Below are 18,657 nucleotides of genomic sequence, written 5' to 3'. Positions count from 1 at the left end.
TTTGCCAGAACCGGTGACTGGAGAAGTCTCTGCTCCACTCTATCTACATCCACATCTGAAAGAGTCCTGGAGGACCTAGAAGATAAGGAAGGAGATCTAGACCTCCTCTCTGAAGGAGACCTACGAGAAGGAGAGACCAGCCTAAAATTTGGAGACCAGCTCTGAACTAGCACCTCTGTAATTGGAGCCGAAGCAGATTCGGTCAATATACTAACTTCCTGCGGCTCCGATGACAGTGGAGCCGAGGATGCCACAGAAGATTTCACTACTTTCTCCGGAGGCTCCGAAGATACAGATGGAGCCGGAGAACGCTTTTTTGCCTTAGAAGTTTTAGCCTTAGAGGGAGAGGACTTAAAGCTAGAAGCCCTTCCCAAATCCTCCTCACAGAAAGGTTTCAAAAGTCCTTTCAAAATTAGTTTGTTCTTCCTCTCCTGAAGAACACGCGGGCTAAATGCATGGCAAAAAGTACAATATTCCTGGAGGTGAATAGCCCCCAGACAATAAACACAGAGTGTCCATCGGTGATGGACATCTTATAACCACATTTAGAACACTTCTTAAAGCCCGAGGGCTTATGCTCTTTCGTATCCTTAAACATGATAAAAGAAAAACCAACCGTTAATAACAGTCAACCGCTAATATATATAAAGCGTGGGAATTAAGCAAAACCACAACAGACAAATACACAAGACCTCTAACTTAATCTGTCTCAACAGGGAAAGACTGGGTCCTCTAATTTAAATGGTCCTAGCCCGAAGGATAGGTACCTACTAAACTAACAAGAAACACTGAAGAAGGGCGGACTAGGTCCTCTAACTGAAACAGGCCTAGCCTGTAGGGGAAACAGTTGGCGGGACACCACAAAAGACAGTAACACCAGAAACAACAATTTTTCCCAAGGGTTAGATCAGTACACACACACACAATACACAGCTATGAAAATAGCTTTTTGTTTTTGAAGCAGAAACTGTCAATAAAGACAAAAAGGGTACTTAGCCACAGCCAAGAGCGAGACCACGTCCGAATTATACGAGTGGCAAACGAGATCTGGGGAAAGGGAGCAGTGCAGCATGGGATACCTTCTTAGCCCAGCCAATTGAAAGACTTCAAGCTAGAGTATGGCAGAGTTGGAGCCGAGGTTCGGCTCCAAACCCACGGATAAGAATGTAGGCGAAATTGGACTACATAACATCAAAAGTTATGTACTTTCCATAACATTAGATCTAGGTTGTCTGATTTTCATCCAGTTCATACATATGCATTGTTGGAACCAACCTCAGTACTGACTCTGAAGCTTCTTCAGAGCCAGAGCTTTGACTCAACCCTACCCATACTTCTCTGAACTCCACCTTAAATGCTCAGATCGAGTTTTCCCCTCTTTGTGTCTCAACAATCATATATAAGGAGCCCCTAGATTAGATTATCCCAACAAACTGAGGAAGAGTGGGTACAGTCTCACAAGACTATGTACAGTTAGGGGATAAATGATCTACTCTATCATCTTGAAGCCACAGATGAGAATTTGAAAGGGGGGAAAGGAGGAGGGAGTTTGAATCGAATGAAAATCACATATGGAGCCAACATTATGACAAGTACATAATTTTCACATCCAATGTTATCTATTTCTGTTCATTTCAAACATATGGGACAGAATCCCAAGCTATCAAACTGGGCGGTATCAAGAAAGGACATTTTTTAATATGGTGGAACCAAAGGAGGAAGGTGACCTGGAGTGTACATCCAGCTTACAGTGAGACACAAATGTGTGTACCGTAGACCAAGTGGCAGCAGCACAAATGTCATCAATGGATAGTCCCCTATAAAAGACTGTTGATACATAAACTGTTCTAGTTGAATGAGCCTTTTGGTTTACCTAGTAAGGGTAACTTCTTATGAAAGACAAAAGTCTGCAGTCATCTGGACACAGTAACGTTTGCCATTGCCCTCCTAAACTTTGGTTTTGAAAATGAAATTAACAACTGATAGCCTCTTCTGAATTATCTTGTTCTGTGAATGTAAATTTGAATTGGTTGTGGGCATCTATCATATGCAACAAGTAATCTTCTTTGTTTGATTATCTGGGGGGTGGAACAATGGTAGGTTTATGGACTGGTGTGGGTTTACTTCGGATGCCACTTCAGGAATAAAGGAAGCATTAGTTCTAAGGGAGACTCTATACTTGTGAAATACAAGATACAGAGGTCTAAGTGAGAGTGCCTGTAACTCCAAAATTGATCTGGCTAATGTCACTGCCACTAGCAAAACTGTTTTCTAAGTATGGAATTTCAGATCTGCCTTGGCTGCTGGTTCAAATGAAGACAGAATCATAGCTTTTAGCATAATGGTGATGTCCCATGGAGGGGCTGGGTCTCTAATGGGAGGTCTTAGTAGGAAGATACCTTTCAAGAAAACTGGAAAGATACAGGAAAACTATACGAATATATTTACGTCCAACATGAAAATTTGAAACAGCCACCACCTGGATGTTGATGGTGGCAAAGCTTGAACCTTTATCGGAGAGTTCAGGTAAGAATTCTATTATAGATGGTACAGGTGCTGGACAACGATCAAGACATTTAGATAGAGCCCAGCAAGATAATCTCTTCCATTTGCTCTGGTATATCTTTTTAGTGGGTAGTGTTTCAGAAAGAATACCGATTACGGTGGGGGGGGGGGTCTGGCATCTCCGGCTACATTTAAAATTGGTGGAACATTACATACATACAAATATTTCAAGCAGGGGCATCAATGCCCTTCTAGCTTGCCAATATACCAAAACACTTGCGCCCATAATAAGTGTCCAGGTTGTTCTGAAAAATATCTAAACTACTACTTGCTTTTAGTCTGCTCCATGCATTGACTACTCTGTCAGAGAACCAATTAGTACATTTCTCATTCCTATAGAATCTTCTACAAAGGTTGTTTGATGATTCTCTAGTACGTTTTGATAACCCCAAACATTCCCAAAGGTAGCTGCCTCTAAATGCCCTATATACCTGAATAAGATATCCTCTTAGATATCTGCAAGAGACACTGCAGTTAACTTTATGGAACTCCGATTTGGACAGGTGAGTCAATAGGTTTGGATACCGATCCAACATTCAAGGGGGGAGGGATATGCTAGCAGATGCCACACATAAGAGAACCATGTCTGTTGGGGCCAAAAAGGTGCAATGAGGATCACCCTGGCCTTTGCACAGTCTTGCTTTCTGTATGCATTTGCCCTAATACCTCCACAGGGTTAATCACAGAGAGATTTTTCTGGTCCACAGTTGGCCCCCAAGTCTCCTATATGCTTTTCCTCCTTTGCCACAATGAACAAAATACCTGCTGCATTTGTTGTTGAGATGAGATGCAAAAAATCTCAGTAAGGTTGGCCCTACCAACTGAAGATCCAGTGCATTACTATAGGATTGAGAGACCACTCATGAAGCATCAAGACAGATCTACTCAATTTGTCTGCTAACACATTGGTTAACTCAGGGATGTGTGCTGCTATTAGAAAGTGGTGTGGAGGCATTGCCCTTTGCCAAACTTTCAAGGCTTCTCAACATAGCGGATAAAAACATGCCCCCCCCCACTTGTTGATGTACCATACCACCACCACCACCACGATGTTGCCCTTCTGTATGGAAATCACACCCCTGGGGATGAGGTACTGGAATGCCTGCAACTCCAGGAAGACCAACCTCAACTTCAACATATTCTAGTGATGACCATTTACCTTGGACCATTTTCCCTTTGAAGTGCCCCACCCCACTCTAGAAGGGAGGCATCCATCATTACTATTGCTATCAGTGAGTCTAACTAGAAAGGATGATTCTCATTTACAGTCAGGAATGTTACCACCAAGTGATGTGTTTGCAAACTTGATTAATCTGAATCTTTGTATGCAAAGGATGAATTGACTGAACCCACGGTCTTGCTGAAGTTCATTGTAGTGCTCCCATGTAGTATCTGGCTAGAGGAACCATTAGAATTGTGGATGTCAAGAAGCTTAAAAGATGCAGAAATAATCTTGTTGGTGGTGATAGGTGATGCAGTACTTGTATGGCTGTGAGGTGAAGTGACAGAACTCTGGACTGTTGAAGACAGACTCTTTGTAGGCTGGTATCCAGGTGGTATCCTATAAACTCTATACTCTGGGTTGAAGTCAGGCAAAATTTTGTTAAATTCACAGTTATTCCAAGTCCAGAAACAACTGGAGCACCTAGTCCAGTTGATTCAGCAGTAGATGCTGAAAGTAGCAGTTAGCAGCCAATCGTCAAGGTACATGGACACCTGGATCCACAGCAGATGCAGGTGAGCTGCTACCACTGCCAGGATCTGGTGAAGACCCTCAGGACTGTGGTGAGATGGAAAGAGTACCTGGAATTGGTAGTGATTAGTTCCCAGCCAGTTGTGGGGAAACCTCCTTAATTGCTTTGCTGTCTTAATACGATACGTGTCCTGGAGATCTATGGAGCACATCTTATCATCCTGCCTCAGCAGCGGTAAAATGGACTGCATTGTGACCATCTGGAATTTTGTCTTGTTTCACAAATTGGTTTAAATGACTGAGACTCAAAATGGGTCTGAGGTCTCTAAAAAGAATTTGAATAGACTCATACTTCTAATTGGCCTTGGTGACCAGTTGGATTACTTTTTTTTATGGCAGCTTCAAGATTTCTTTGGCTGCCAAGTCCCAGTGATTGTGCAGAACATTGGGGACTTCTTTTTCTGAGGTGGAAGGGCAAATGGAATTGAATAGCCTCTGGAAATTATCTTCAGTACTCAAGGATCTTAAGTTATTATATGCCAGGCTTGAGGATGCAAAGACTGTAGCTACTCCGACTGCTCCAACCATTCAGGAGAGCTGACAGGCTTTCTCGGTAAAAGGACCGCAAACACCTGGTTATATGGTACCCCACCTCTGCCTCTACGGCATCATCCATTAGAGTTAGGCTTCCCCTAGCCAGACAGAAGCCTACCACCTGAACAGTCATGGTGACAATTTTGACTTATGGAACCACATCTTCCCTCATCTTGGATTCCTAGAGAAAGACCTCTGCATGGTTGAGAAGCAGACTCCACCTGCAGAGAGACGCTTGCTTTCCTGTTGACTCCTGGTGAGTCCGTCTTTAACCTTATGTCCAAAGTTGAGCCATCATAGGGGTGTTCACAAAAATGACTTAGGGCCTTCCACAAAGACACAAAGAGCATCCACGTGTGGTGGTGCATGGTAATGCCAATGCCCGCTGCTCTGGCCATGCCATCAGCTGCACTGTACAGGAAGTGCATGGCCACAATGAGATGGCTTGTAAGGTGTAAAGATAAGAATCTATCATTTTCTGAACATCTTCAGGCAATATCCTCAAGAGGGACTTGGTGATCTCTTTGATCAAGTCTCTCTGGAATCTGGTTAGGTGAGCCAAATAATTCAGCAAGCTAAGGGTGAAAGTCACTAATGTGTAGGCCCACTTTCCAAATCTGTCAATCACCTCAAACTCTGGTAGGGAGATGAACAGATTTACTCTCTACCAACATCTTCAATGCATCCCTTGCTATGGAGAAAGTTCTCTTGCATTTCAAGGAAAGGAGTCTTGTCCCACCTCCAAAGAAACCCAACCTGCCTCAATGACTTCAGACTGGTCGCCTTAACCTCTAACGTCATGAAGTGCTTCGAAAGGATTGTGAAGAAACGTGCATCTGCGGGTCTGCCAAAGTCCTTCGATCCACTCCAGTATGCATACCAGGCAAATAAATCAACTGTGGATGCGATATCTACCGCACTATACCTTGCACTAAATCACCTAGAAAGGGAGGAATCAACTACGTAATGCTGCTGTACATTGACTTCAGATCTGCTTTCAACACTGATACAGATGCAACTGGTGGACAAGCTCGTGATAAACAAACACCTATACAACTGGACTCTTGACTTTCTGATTGGTAGACCCCAATGGACATGCGCTGGAAACACCACCGCTCAATGCATAGTCCTGAATACCGGTGTTCCCAAAGGTTGTGTGCTCAACCCCTTGCTCTTCACCATCCTCACCATGACTGTACCTCAAACCATATTATAAAATTCGCTGATAATACCACAGTCGGTCTTTGTGGTGGGGATGAACATTAACAGTTCACAAACCACTTACTATCAAAGGGGCGGTAGCAGAGAAAGTCAAAACAACCAAGTTCCTGGGCCTTCACATCTCAGATGACCGCTCCTGGACTGTTAATACCAACCATATAGTCAAGAAGGCTCAACAGAAGCTTCACTTCCTGAGAAAGCTCAAAAAGGCCGGGCTCCCACTGTCTGCTCTTACCACATTTTACACCATATCTATCGAAAACATCCTCACTAGTAACTTCATAGCATGGTTCGGCAACTGCACAATTGCTGAGAAGAAATTACAGAGGGTGGCGGAGAAATTCTTGGGCACAAACCTCCCTTCCATTCAGGAGCTTTTCTTTACAAGAGCAGGAAAAAGAACATACAAAATACTAGCTGATTTGACCCATCCAGCCGACAACTGGTTCTCACAACTTGCATCTGGAAGGAGGTACCGTAGCTTCCACTGTATGACTACTAGATTCAGGAACAGTTTGTATCCTACAGCTACAAGACTTAACTCTGACACAAACCATAATACTAGATACAATGAAGCCTCTTTTTTTCCATTTAATCCTGCTGCTGTGAGCAATTACCGCCAGTATTACAATTATGCAATATATGGCTATTCTGAGTCACGTCTAAGGTTAACAAGTGCAATGTGGTACTCACTAGTCTCTATTTATTCTCTGTCTTAATAGTGAAGGGGTTTGGTGGTGGGTATTTATTCATTAATTTCCACTTGATAATGGGTATTGAGTGTGTTTATGTAATGTGAACTATCTCTTGCATGTCATACTTATTTTATTTATTATGTTTTTCTCCGATACTGCTGTATCTATGTTATTTGCACTGCATTTCTCTCATGAGCTGACATTTGTAGTTTCATTTAGGCTTCACTCACTTGTGTGGTCCTAAATGACAAAGTTTCTTTGAATCTTTAAAACAGTTCTTTCCTAGTGGCTGCTGCTATCACCACAGCACTTACTGGTGGACCCTTGCTCTGGTGCTTCCTGTTCTTAGGAGCAACTAAGATGCAATCAACTTTTATTGGAGATGGGTTCCACCACATAAGGGTACTTCCATGCCCACTGGGCCATAAGGTCGATAAGGGGATGAACAGGTGGCACTAACCAGGAAAATGTTGATCCGGAACCAAAGGCCTCCAAGAACACTGACTCATCAAGCAAAGGGTTTTTGGACGACTAACCCCCCTCTCTGCTTCATCAATTCGGGTGCACTGTCAAAACTGATATCTTCACAGAGAGAGAGTGGAACCCTCCTCCTCTTATAAGTCAGTGTCTTTGGTGAATGACACTGGAAAAAAGAATCTATGTACTTTTGTTTACACATCCATTTTCTGTGAACACCTTCTGGGGGGGGGGGGGGAGAAACAGAAGGTTCTGAATATGAAGTGGAACAGACTCATCAGAAGCCCTTGGAACCGGCTGCTCCTGTCTGACAAGATGAGGAGGATAGGAAGTAGATCCCAGCTGGAGTTTGGACCAAGCTGTACTGGTTGGATACACCTTACCAAATCCCTTTCTAAATCCTTGAAGGCCGAAGCTGCTACAAAGGATCCCCTCCAATCAGAAGGAAATAAAAGTGAACCATTGGCACTGATGACTCTTGGCCCTGAAGCTGCTCATGAATCTGAGCTATCCAGGGCTGAATCCCCGAGAGGGAGGGGTTGCTCTAAGAACCTCAGTGTCGACTTGCACCCCTTGAACTTAGTCCCTTCCTGATCCAATGGTATGATAGCCAGTACTTAGTACCTTCCCAGTGGACAATACTGGGGTAACCCCAAGCTGGAATGGCATCCTCAAACACATCATCATCCTGTCGATACCTAGCTCCATGCAATGAAATAAACAAGTAGATTACACTATCGATGATGGTCTGGAGCATTTCCTCTCCTGAATAGGAGTGTGCAATCTGAGACTCACAGGTTCTTGTGATTATCTAGCTCTTGGAGGTCAGCAGATCCGAGGAGTCACTGGATCCAATCTTCAAGCACTTTTCAGGTCAGGCCCAAGCGAAGATGTTGGCTCCTGAGAGTGCTTTTGACCAGTATTAACTGGTGATTTACTCTCTTCTTTCTTCCTTTTATCCCCATCTGCCTCCTTCACTTTCTCTTGCCCCTTACCCTTAGATTTAGTTCTGTCTTGTTTCTTGGAAAGGAGTGCAAAGGAGGTTGAAGGAGTAGCCCCAGTCTGTGCTGGAAAAAGTCCTTTAAAAACAAACTTGTCCCTTCTCATCTGAAGGACCCTGGCACTACAGGCAGAGCAGGTGTGGTAGTCCACATCCAAATGGGCAGCACCCAAGCAATACACATACTTGGAGGGTGGATCCTGGGGTGGACGTTTATGCTCACAATCTGAACATTTTTTTTTAAACCAGGAGGATTCAGACATGGCGAGAAAAGTGGAAAAAATCCTGAAGTTAGCCTGAACACACAGTCCTACTCACTAAGCTAATATCAATACTATTATAATATGTTTTTTTAAAGACTGAAACACACTTTGGCCAAAAGGCTGAAAAACAAGGAGATAAAAAAACAGCAACTGCACCAACTTAACTGTAAAGTTACACCCAGGTCCATCAAGAAATCACAGACAGAAAATTCTCTTGATAGGAGGAGGAGTTAGCCTTGATCCACAAAGGATACAACACATTGTAGCAAATGAGAAGAGTAGATAAGGTGTTGTCCAAGGAATTATGGGTAGGGGAGGATCAGAGCTCTGAATCTGAAGAAGCTTCAGAATCGTAGCTGAAGTCGGACCAGACAAACCATATGTTTGAAACGGATGGAAACAGACAGCATTGGAACTTGTGACTTTCTGGGCAGGAAGCAAATTAGCAAATACATTAAGGTGCTGCAGTGACTTAGAGGAAGAAAGGCAAAATTTAATTTTCTGTGACTTCTGAACATTCAATAGGTCAATCAATATATTTCACATAGACTTTTTTTTTTATTTTTTATTAAAAAATACAGTGTTCTGAGGAAATAACCTGACCACATAACAAGTGAAACAACATTTATTAACTTGTGGAAGATGATGTGCTTGTAACTTCTGATGGTGGTGGTCTTAATATCGGAGGTGGGGGCATCTGTGGTGTGCTGCCAGGGGGTGGAAGAGGCATTCCACCTGGGGGAGGTGGCATTGAATCAGTCACTCTTGGAGGGTTCATCAGGGGAGGCGGTGGTCTCTTTGTTACTGTCGATCCTGTAGTTGTAGTTTGTGGGGTTGCTGGCTTTTCCATCTTGAAATGAAACTGAAGGAAAAACTGCAAGGGAAGTGAAAGACATTACTGAATGGCAAATCTTAATAGATGAAAAATATCAAACAGAGACGGACAAGAACCTGCTCTTTCTATAATAAACCTTGACCCTTTTCTAAAGAGCATTTGCATAGTTTGATCAACAAAATTTAAACAAGGAACAGTACAAGATTTGAAACATCCTGCATCCACTAATCTAAGTACTTTGGAGATGTGACATGTCAGATCAATTTGTATATATTGCTCCTACAGCTGTTATTTTTCATGCTAGACCAATGAAGTTTCCTGTGCATTTCATTTACTCCTTTGACACAGAATCTGATTTTAGCAATATCTCAATCCCAACATACTCATTACTGTCACGCACACATCTATCTATCTTAGGAAGGGCTCAAAGAGCAACCAGAGAACTGTGCAAGATTTATAAATGTCCTGCTAAGGCTGGTGGCAGACCTATAAAATATATTACCATTAGTTACACTTGACGGCTTCAGTATTAATTCTGCTCCCCACATATGACTGTCAAAGATAAAACTGTACAAACACAGCAACATCAGTACTGCAATTTTGGTAGTACCACCCTATTAACAATTGTGGACACCATGGTAATACTGTTGTATAGTCCAACATGGCCTCCTTCCTCAGAATCCTGTAGGACACCAGTCCTCCATTCTACTGTCTCATTGTGGTACTTCATTTGCATCAACAAACCAGACTAATGAGGAAGCAGGAAAAATACTCCATGAAGCAAATGGCCTAATTCAGTTTACATTTCATAATGTATTGTTTTAAAAGAAGGATGTCATTTAGTCAACAGTTCCTAACATATGGGCTTTCAAGCAAAGCAAAGCACAAGTTTCTGTTTTCCACCCAACAGCAGCACAATCCCTGTACAATTCCCTGCACTAGACTACAGAAGGGTAAGCCCCTATTGTAACTGGCAAGCACTCACTTCAGTACTACTGAGTAATAAATTTCAGTAACACTTTTACTATGCAGATAACACTGAGCTACAAAGTAAAAATTGACTTAAAAAGAAAATTATTTACAAATTATAGCCTGTGAGACAAGCATGGTGACGTTACCTAACTTTGGGAAAATCGTCAAACAACTTCTCATGCAGCAGCCATCAAAAAAGGAGGCTAGTAAACTGAATCAAGACACATGTACCAGCACTTACTCTCCTAACCTGGATATTCATCCATTTTGCAATGATGAAACATTTTAGTTATTTATCTATCTAGCCTTTGTTGACTGAGTTAGTCCCACTAAACTAGTAGTCTCTTTGCGGGGGAGACCTGAGGTGGCATTTATACTACTACAGGAAATTTGGTCAGGTTATCTGGGAACTTCACTTACTCATTTTTGTTGAGGGTGGGGCCCATTTTGCAGGAGCACTTCCTGCTTCCATTCCAAGTGCAGAGGTGGGGAAGGGAAACAGAAAGGCAGATGAAGAGAGGAGATAATGGAGTAGTGAGAGAAAAGGAGGATAAAGCAAATACAGACAACAAAGAATGTGTGCAGCATTCTGAGGAGATGTTCCAAAGAAATATGTTTGATGGAGATGAGACTGCAAATGGTGGCTGTATAATTACAACCAGAGTGAGCCAGAAAATAAAGATGTTTCCTGGGGGGGGGGGGGGGGCATTATGGAGAAAATACAAAAGGAGGAGGAAGAGACTATCCTAGTGGTGTGATTGAAAAGAAAAAAAATATGCAGAGAAAGTAAAAAGAAGGCAGATGAAAATGAAAAATGAAGTACATGGTAAAGATTCAAAGTAAAGAAGACAATGAAATGGACAGGTATGAAGTGTGGGAGAATAACAGCTCCTTTGGGAAATGGGACATGATGCAAAAAAAAATGAACTGAAATGTTATAAATGTAACAAAATTAAACATTTACAGACTGATTGCAAAAATGAACAAGAGTAATGAAAAAGAGAAAAAAAATTAAAAAGCCATTTAGTAGTCGTAGAAACAGAAGAAAAATTAAATGAGACAAAAAATAGAAAGGACGTAGAAAAAGGTTCTGAAATAAGTGATGAGAAATCAGGAGATAGTAAAAAAAAAGAATTCTATTGGTAAAAGCGTAAAAGACAGAAAAGGGAAATTTAAAGAGACAAGTACGAAAGGAAATGGACGAAAAGGAATATATAAGCGCTTTTGTGCTTGTATACGACTCAGCACAGCTCCTCGTGGTGTCCTGCAGAGTTCTACAAGTAGCAGAGAGTGAAAGAGTGACTTTCCTTTGATTTATAAGTATTTTATTGGCTTTCTTTTTTTGACTGCTGTATTTCACCTAAAAGCATTTTCATATTACTAAACTGGGCTCTGCAAGTTGATCTACTGTATTTGTGTTTGCTTCTGAACTGTTTGCACTTTAAAAAGTTTGTTTTTGCTTAATTTAACTGTTAGGCTAACACACTCAAGTGCGCTAGCCGATTTAAAGCATTTACTGTTTGTTACTGTATCTTTTTGTCTGTTTGAAACAAAAAAAAAAAAATATCCTTGTTTTCCCGCCTTTACGGAACTATAATAGTCCAGTCTTCAGATTTTGCTGATCTCTCTCTGGGCTGTGTCATAGTTCCTGTGTTGTCCATATCCTTATTTGGATAAGAGGAAGCTTCTTTGTTCACCAGTGGGAGTGAGGAGCTCTGAGCAGCCTATTTGTCCCTAAAGGAGTGGTTCCAGCCCAGCAACTTGTAGTTTATTGGGCGTTTTGGGCCATTTCCTAGCTCTTTTCAACCCCCTGCTATAAAGCCCGCTTTAGTGCGCTTTTGCGCAAAGTTGCTCATAGAGCAGCATTGGGCAGCGCCGGTTAATCAAGTTTAAAGTATTTCTGGCTCCGCAGAGTCTGCTCTTCAATTTTTCCCTTAGAACTGCTCTACTTGCAATCTAAACAGACTATTCTCTATCTGAAAAGCCCAGCACTTGCTCCTAAAGCATTTTTATACAGATAAAGCACTCAAACAAAAAGAAAGTACTTCATTCACCTAAATCCCCTTGAGTCCCCATTTCCCTATAGCTCCTTTCTGACTCAGTTACACAGCAATCCTTTACACTATTCTAGCATGTCGAAGTGTCAGTTGCTGGCGTCCTCTCCTGTACAGCTGGTGAATCTGGGAATCTTGAGGCAATGTTACAACTGCCTCATGTACACAGACAACCCTCTCCTCCTCCCAACAAATACAAATATATGTGAGAGATGCAACTATATAGCCAAACTGGAGGCTGAGCTCTCTCAACTCAGTACTGGCAAAACCAGTCAGGAGGAGAAGGTAACCACGCACACCACAAACCCAGTCTCACATAGACCTATCACAACTGCAAACCAAACACAAACACACAAAGACATACTCGGAGGCTCTAATTAAAAATCTACCAAAACAACAGAGGCCTCCAAAGCAGACACACAAGCGACCACGACCTCAAGACATAGCACATGCAACACATAGTTCACAAAGTCAGTGCGCTAAACAGTCACAGCCCTTAAGGCCAAACAACATGCCAGATACACTTGTAATAGGTGACTCCATAATCAGACACACTGACGTCCCGCTCACCAGACTGAACAAGGAAAAGGTTACAGTAAGCTGCCTGTCGGGCGCTAGAATCCGCCACATAACACAAGCACTTAGGTCATTCCAAAGCAAGTACAAATATGACTCAGTCATTGTCCATGCCGGTGTGAATGACCTGAGACGTACCTCCCTGGACTACAAGAAAAGAGACATAGAGGAGCTCTCTGATTATGTAGCCCAGGCCGGTATGACCCTGACCCTGAGCAGCATCTTACCCTCACCAAGAACGATGCCACAGTACAAAGACAAAATGATCAGCTTTAACAATTGGCTTAATTACTGGTGTCATTCTAAGGGGATCCAATATCTGTCTGCTTGGGATGACATTCTTGACAAGCCATGCTGCTTCGCAAAGGACGGCTTGCACCTGTCACCCCCTGGGCTTCCGGATATTGGCCAAGGCTCTTGCCACCTCCATAGTGCCTTTTTTAGGCAAGGCTCAAAAGTCAAACCCACCTTCCTAGAAAACACAAGTGAAAAAAAACTAAGGGTAATGCTGCTCAATGCCAGAAGTGTAAACCTCAAGATGCACGCTCTCTAAGCCCTCCTCAGTATGGAGAACATCAATGTCTGTGCAGTGACTGAAACCTGGTTCAAGGCTCCTGAGAGCACCCCAGCACTACCAGGTTATACCTCATATCATGCTTTCCAGCCCCAAAACTTGGACCGAACCACAAAAGGAGGGAGAGTATCCATATTCATCAAACATACCCACACCTCCAGGTTAGTGGCAACGCACAAAGCATCGGAGACCATCCAGGTGCAACTAACCATAGGCAAAACTGCCCTACAGTTTGTAGCATGCTACAGACCACCCTCTCAAACTCAGGAACCCCACTTAGCCTTCCTGAAGACACTGGAGAGTATGAATGTCTCTCCAAATACCACCATATTGGGAGACTTCAACTACCCAAACAGACTGGGGACATTACTCAAGCCCCAACACCCTAGCCCAAAGGTTCCTAGAATTCATAAACTCAAATGCGATGGAACAACTAGTCACCACTCCCACAAGAGGAGATAATATACTAAACCTGAACATCACAAACATGGGGACAAAATGCTCCACACCGGAAGTATACCCCTCATTGGTGAGATCAGACCATAAATTAATCTCACTGGAAATCTACATCCCACCCCCTGCACAGAAGACCACAGTGAAGAATTTCTCAAAAGCCGACTTCACACTTCTTAAGACTGAAGTGGTATCTTTCAAGGCCCCTGGGCCAGTGGAAACCACAACCCAGACTGCTGAATCCTTTATAAATGCCATCTACGGACACCTTCAAGAATGCATGGATCATGCAATCCCTAATAAAACCAAGACCCATTCCCACAAAGGCAGGCGTCCTGTCTGGTGGACCTCAGTCATTAAGAAACTTTACAACAGGAGGAGGAAGCTACTACATGACAGAGCAAAATCCCCAAAAAGGAAGGCATCTCTGATCAGTACTAGCAAAAAACTTCGATCACTCATAAAATCATCCAAGGCCAACTTTGAGAGAAAAATCACAAAAGACAAAAGACAATCACAAGGCCTTCTTTAGCTATGTTAGAAACCTGGGTGGAAACTCCCAGATATGCTCAGAGTTCGTCCAAAATTACACAAAATACACTGAACCCACAGATATTGCCAACATTCTGGCAGACAGGTTCAGTGCAAATTTCTCCGCCCCCTCCCCCCCAAAAGGAGAAATATCTATCCCAGCAGATTGTAGCCTCCCTAACATCTCAGAAGCCCAGGTGAGAGCCGCCCTCTCCAAAGCTAAGAACACAGCATCAATGGGACCAGACAGTGTCCCGGGCTGCGTGCTACCTGAACTCCACGAGGAACTAAACCCGCACATAAGGCTGCTGTTTAATCTTAGCCTTACTACAGGATACGTACCCAAAGAGTGGCGTACAGCAACAGTGGTCCCACTCCACAAAGGAGGTGTTTCTACGGACCCTGGAAATTACCGCCCCATAAGCTTGACGAGCCTGGTCTGCGAAGCTATGGAAAGGATCATTATGGAACTCATAAACAAAGACATTGGGGACCTACAGGCATTGGATCCTACCCAATTCGGCTTTGTCAAAGGCAGATCCTGCCTTTTGAACCTAGTCGACTTTTTTGAAACAGTCACTAAGGCCATTGATGAGGGTAAGGCAGTTCACACAGCCTACCTTGACCTTGCAAAAGCCTTTGACACAATACCCCACTCGGGCATCATTGACAAACTCACCAGCTTAAATGTAAACCCATATGTCACAAGATGGGTTGCAAACTGGCTCAAGGACAGAACCCACAAGGTCAGAATTGCTGGAGCCATGTCAGACTCTAAGCCAGTCACAAGCGGTGTCCCACAGGGCTCAGTCCTAGGACCCCACTTGTTCGGCATTTATTTTTCCGAGGTGCAAGCAAACATAGGAGGATTGTGGCTGACAAAGTTCGCAGATGACTGCAAACTGGGCGCCATAATTGATACTCCAGCGGCCACAAGCATCCTTCAGAAAGGCCTCATAGAAACAGATAATTGGTGCCAGAGCCATGGCCTTAAACTGAACGCCAAGAAATGTATAGTCATACCCTTTGGGAAAAACAAGGTACCCACAAATTACCACATAGGTGGTAATCCATTAAGTATGGAAGAGGTAATCAGGGACCCAAGTCGACAGTAATCCCTCATTTGACACTCACATTGCCAAGGTGGTTAGGAAGACCTATATTGCCCACCTTATCATGAAGGGATTCACATCTAGATCAAGAGAGGTCATTTTGCCCCTGTACTCTTCTCTTATCAGGCCCATGATTGAGTACAATGCCCCATTTGGGATATATCTTACCTGACAACTGCAGCAGTTAGAAAGACCCCAAAAGTTCCTCACCAAGAGGATAAAGGGTCTCAAACATATGTCATATGCTGCCCGGCTGAAGAAACTCCAGCTCTATTCAGTCGCATACCGCCTACTCAGAGGTGATCTATGCCTGACGTACAAGGCCATGTCCAATCCGGAATTAATGGACATGCTCCACCTCAGAAAATCCAAATCCATCAGAGCCACGAGAGCAAGAGATTTGAACCTCAACACAGAAATAAATAGGACGTGCTGGAGGGACAGATTCATAACCCAGAGGCTCCCTACACTCTGGAACAGAATCCCAGTCCATGTTAGGAAGAGCCCCTCACTAACTCTCTTCAAGAGAAATCTTGACGAGTGGATGGGAGATCGTAGGTTTACCCCGGGGGTCATCTCTGTGTCACTACTAGACAGAGGCACAGTAAACTAAACCCTAAATGGGCGTAGTATTCTCATCCCAAGGGGTGGCAAAAGCCAGACACACTCTGGCTAGGCTTATAAATGCCCTAGGGCAGATAGCCTAGTATGAACCTATATATACAAGCTAATAATCGGGGGATGGTATAATGTTTAAGGTAACTCTCAGACACAAAGTACAGTGTTTGATTCTTACTTTTGGAGGGGAAATTGGCTAAGCTTAGAATGGCCTATTAAGAAAGCTAGCAGAATAATTACCTGTCAACTTATGAAACCAAAAATCAAAGGTTTTGATTTTTCCAGTCCTTTCTGGAAGTGTGAATAGTATTAAGAATATAGTAAGAATAGGAATTTTGAATTGGTGTAATACATGTGATATAGATGTAATTATATACGAAGAAAAGTACAGTTTTGTACCTACCATAAATGTAGATGTTGGAGTGTATACCGTGCTGCAGTCATTTGGGTTATCCTGCCGTCAGGCAGTCCTGCAGTTGGCCTGAATTCCAAATTCTTGGTCCTGCGTAGGTTGCTGTCGCTTCATCCCTGACGTCAGTGTGCCAGGGGTATATGAGAGGCATCCGACGCCATTTTCTTCAGTTTTTCTTGCCCCAGATGTCAGGTTCCCCCCCAAATGGTGATCAGTAGATAGTACCAATAATAACAAAGTGTAGCATAAACACAAAATCCCTCCAGCTATAAGCAAATACACCACAAAGGTTATAACAGATTTTTAGGTCTTAGTTAGGTCAGATGGGATATAGAGAGGGTAACCTGGACTGCAGCAGGGTATACACTCGAACATCTACATTTATGGTAGGTACAAAACTGTACTATGTTCATCGTGTTACCCTGCTGCAGCCATCACACTTGGGTAGAATCCCAAAGCTAAGGATGGGAGGTGGAGTCAAACAGGGTTAGGTTCATAGGTTCGTACTAGGCTATCTGCCCTAGGGCATTTATAAGCCTAGCCAGAGTGTGTGTGGCTTTCACCACCCCTTGGGATGAGAATACTACGCCCATTTAGGGTTTAGTTTACTGTGCCTCTGTCTAGTAATGACACAGAGATGACCCCCGGGGTAAACCTACGATCTCCCATCCACTCGTCAAGATTTCTCTTGAAGAGAGTTAGTGAGGGGCTCTGCCTAACATGGACTGGGATTCTGTTCCAGAGTGTAGGGAGCCTCTGGGTTATGAATCTGTCCCTCCAGCACGTCCTATTTATTTCTGTGTTGAGGTTCAAATCTCTTGCTCTCATGGCTCTGATGGATTTGGAGTTTCTGAGGTGGAGCATGTGCATTAATTCCGGACTGGACATGGCCTTGTGCATCAGGCATAGATCACCTCTGAGTAGGCGGTATGCGAATGAATAGAGCTGGAGTTTCTTCAGCCGGGCAGCATATGACATATGTTTGAGACCCTTTATCCTCTTGGTGAGGAACTTTTGGGGTCTTTCCAACTGATGCAGGTGTCGGGTAAGATACATCCCAAATGGGGCATTGTACTCAATCATGGGCCTGATAAGAGAAGAGTACAAGGGCACAATGACCTCTCTTGATCTAGATGTGAATCCCTTCATGATAAGGTGGGCAATATAGAAGGTCTTCCTAACCACCTTGGCAATGTGAGTGTCAAATGAGAGGTTACTGTCAACTTGGGTCCCTAGGTCCCGGATTACCTCTTCCGTACTTAATGGATTACCACCTATGTGATAATTTGTGGGTACCTTGTTTTTCCCAGAGGGTACGACTATACATTTTTTGGCGTTCAGTTTAAGGCCATGGCTCTGGCACCAATTATCCGTTTCTATGAGGCCTCTCTGAAGGATGCTTGTGTCCGCTGGAGTATCAATTATGGCGCCCAGTTTGCAGTCATCTGCGAACTTTGTCAGCCACAATCCTCCTATGTTTGCTTGCACCTCGGAAAAATAAATGCCGAACAAGAGGGGTCCCAGGACTGAGCCCTGTGGGACACCGCCAGACCGCTTAGAGTCTGACATGGCTCCAGCAATTCTGACCTTGTGGGTTCTGTCCTTGAGCCAGTTTGCAACCCATCTTGTGACATATGGGTTTACATTTAAGCTGGTGAGTTTGTCCATGATGCCCGAGTGGGGTATTGTGTCGAAGGCTTTTGCAAGGTAAAGGTAGGCTGTGTGAACTGCCTTACCCTCATCAATGGCCTTAGTGACCGTTTCAAAAAAGTCGACCAAGTTCAAAAGGCAGGATCTGCCCTTGATAAAGCCAAATTGGGTAGGATCCAATGTCTGTAGGTCCCCAATGTCTTTGTTTATGAGTTCCATAATGATCCTTTCCATAGCTTTGCAGACCAGGCTCGCTGCTTATGGGGCGGTAATTTCCAGGGTCCGTAGAAGCACCGCCTTTGTGGAGTGGGACCACTGTTGCTGTACGCCACTCTTTGGGTACGTATCCTGTAGTAAGGCTA

At 43.5% G+C, this 18,657-nt stretch overlaps 1 protein-coding gene across 1 annotated transcript in view; it reads right to left on the bottom strand.

The window, feature by feature from the left end:
* Window positions 1-9,115: 9,115 nt before the first annotated feature.
* The window catches only part of LOC122817700 (splicing factor 3A subunit 2-like), a 109,090-nt gene continuing 99,548 nt past the window's right edge, over window positions 9,116-18,657 (bottom strand). Inside the window, exon 2 of the mRNA XM_044090768.1 lies at window positions 9,116-9,382. Coding sequence (XP_043946703.1) covers window positions 9,137-9,382 — 246 coding nt within the window. The 3' untranslated portion in view covers window positions 9,116-9,136. The remainder of the gene's footprint in view (window positions 9,383-18,657) is intronic.

Source organism: Protopterus annectens, chromosome 13.part0 (assembly GCF_019279795.1).
Source record: "Protopterus annectens isolate FY-2018-M chromosome 13.part0, PAN1.0, whole genome shotgun sequence".
NCBI classification, from domain to species: Eukaryota; Metazoa; Chordata; order Ceratodontiformes; family Protopteridae; genus Protopterus; species Protopterus annectens.
Note: the sequence above shows the minus strand (reverse complement) of the source record. Positions and strands in the feature narration are given on the sequence as shown.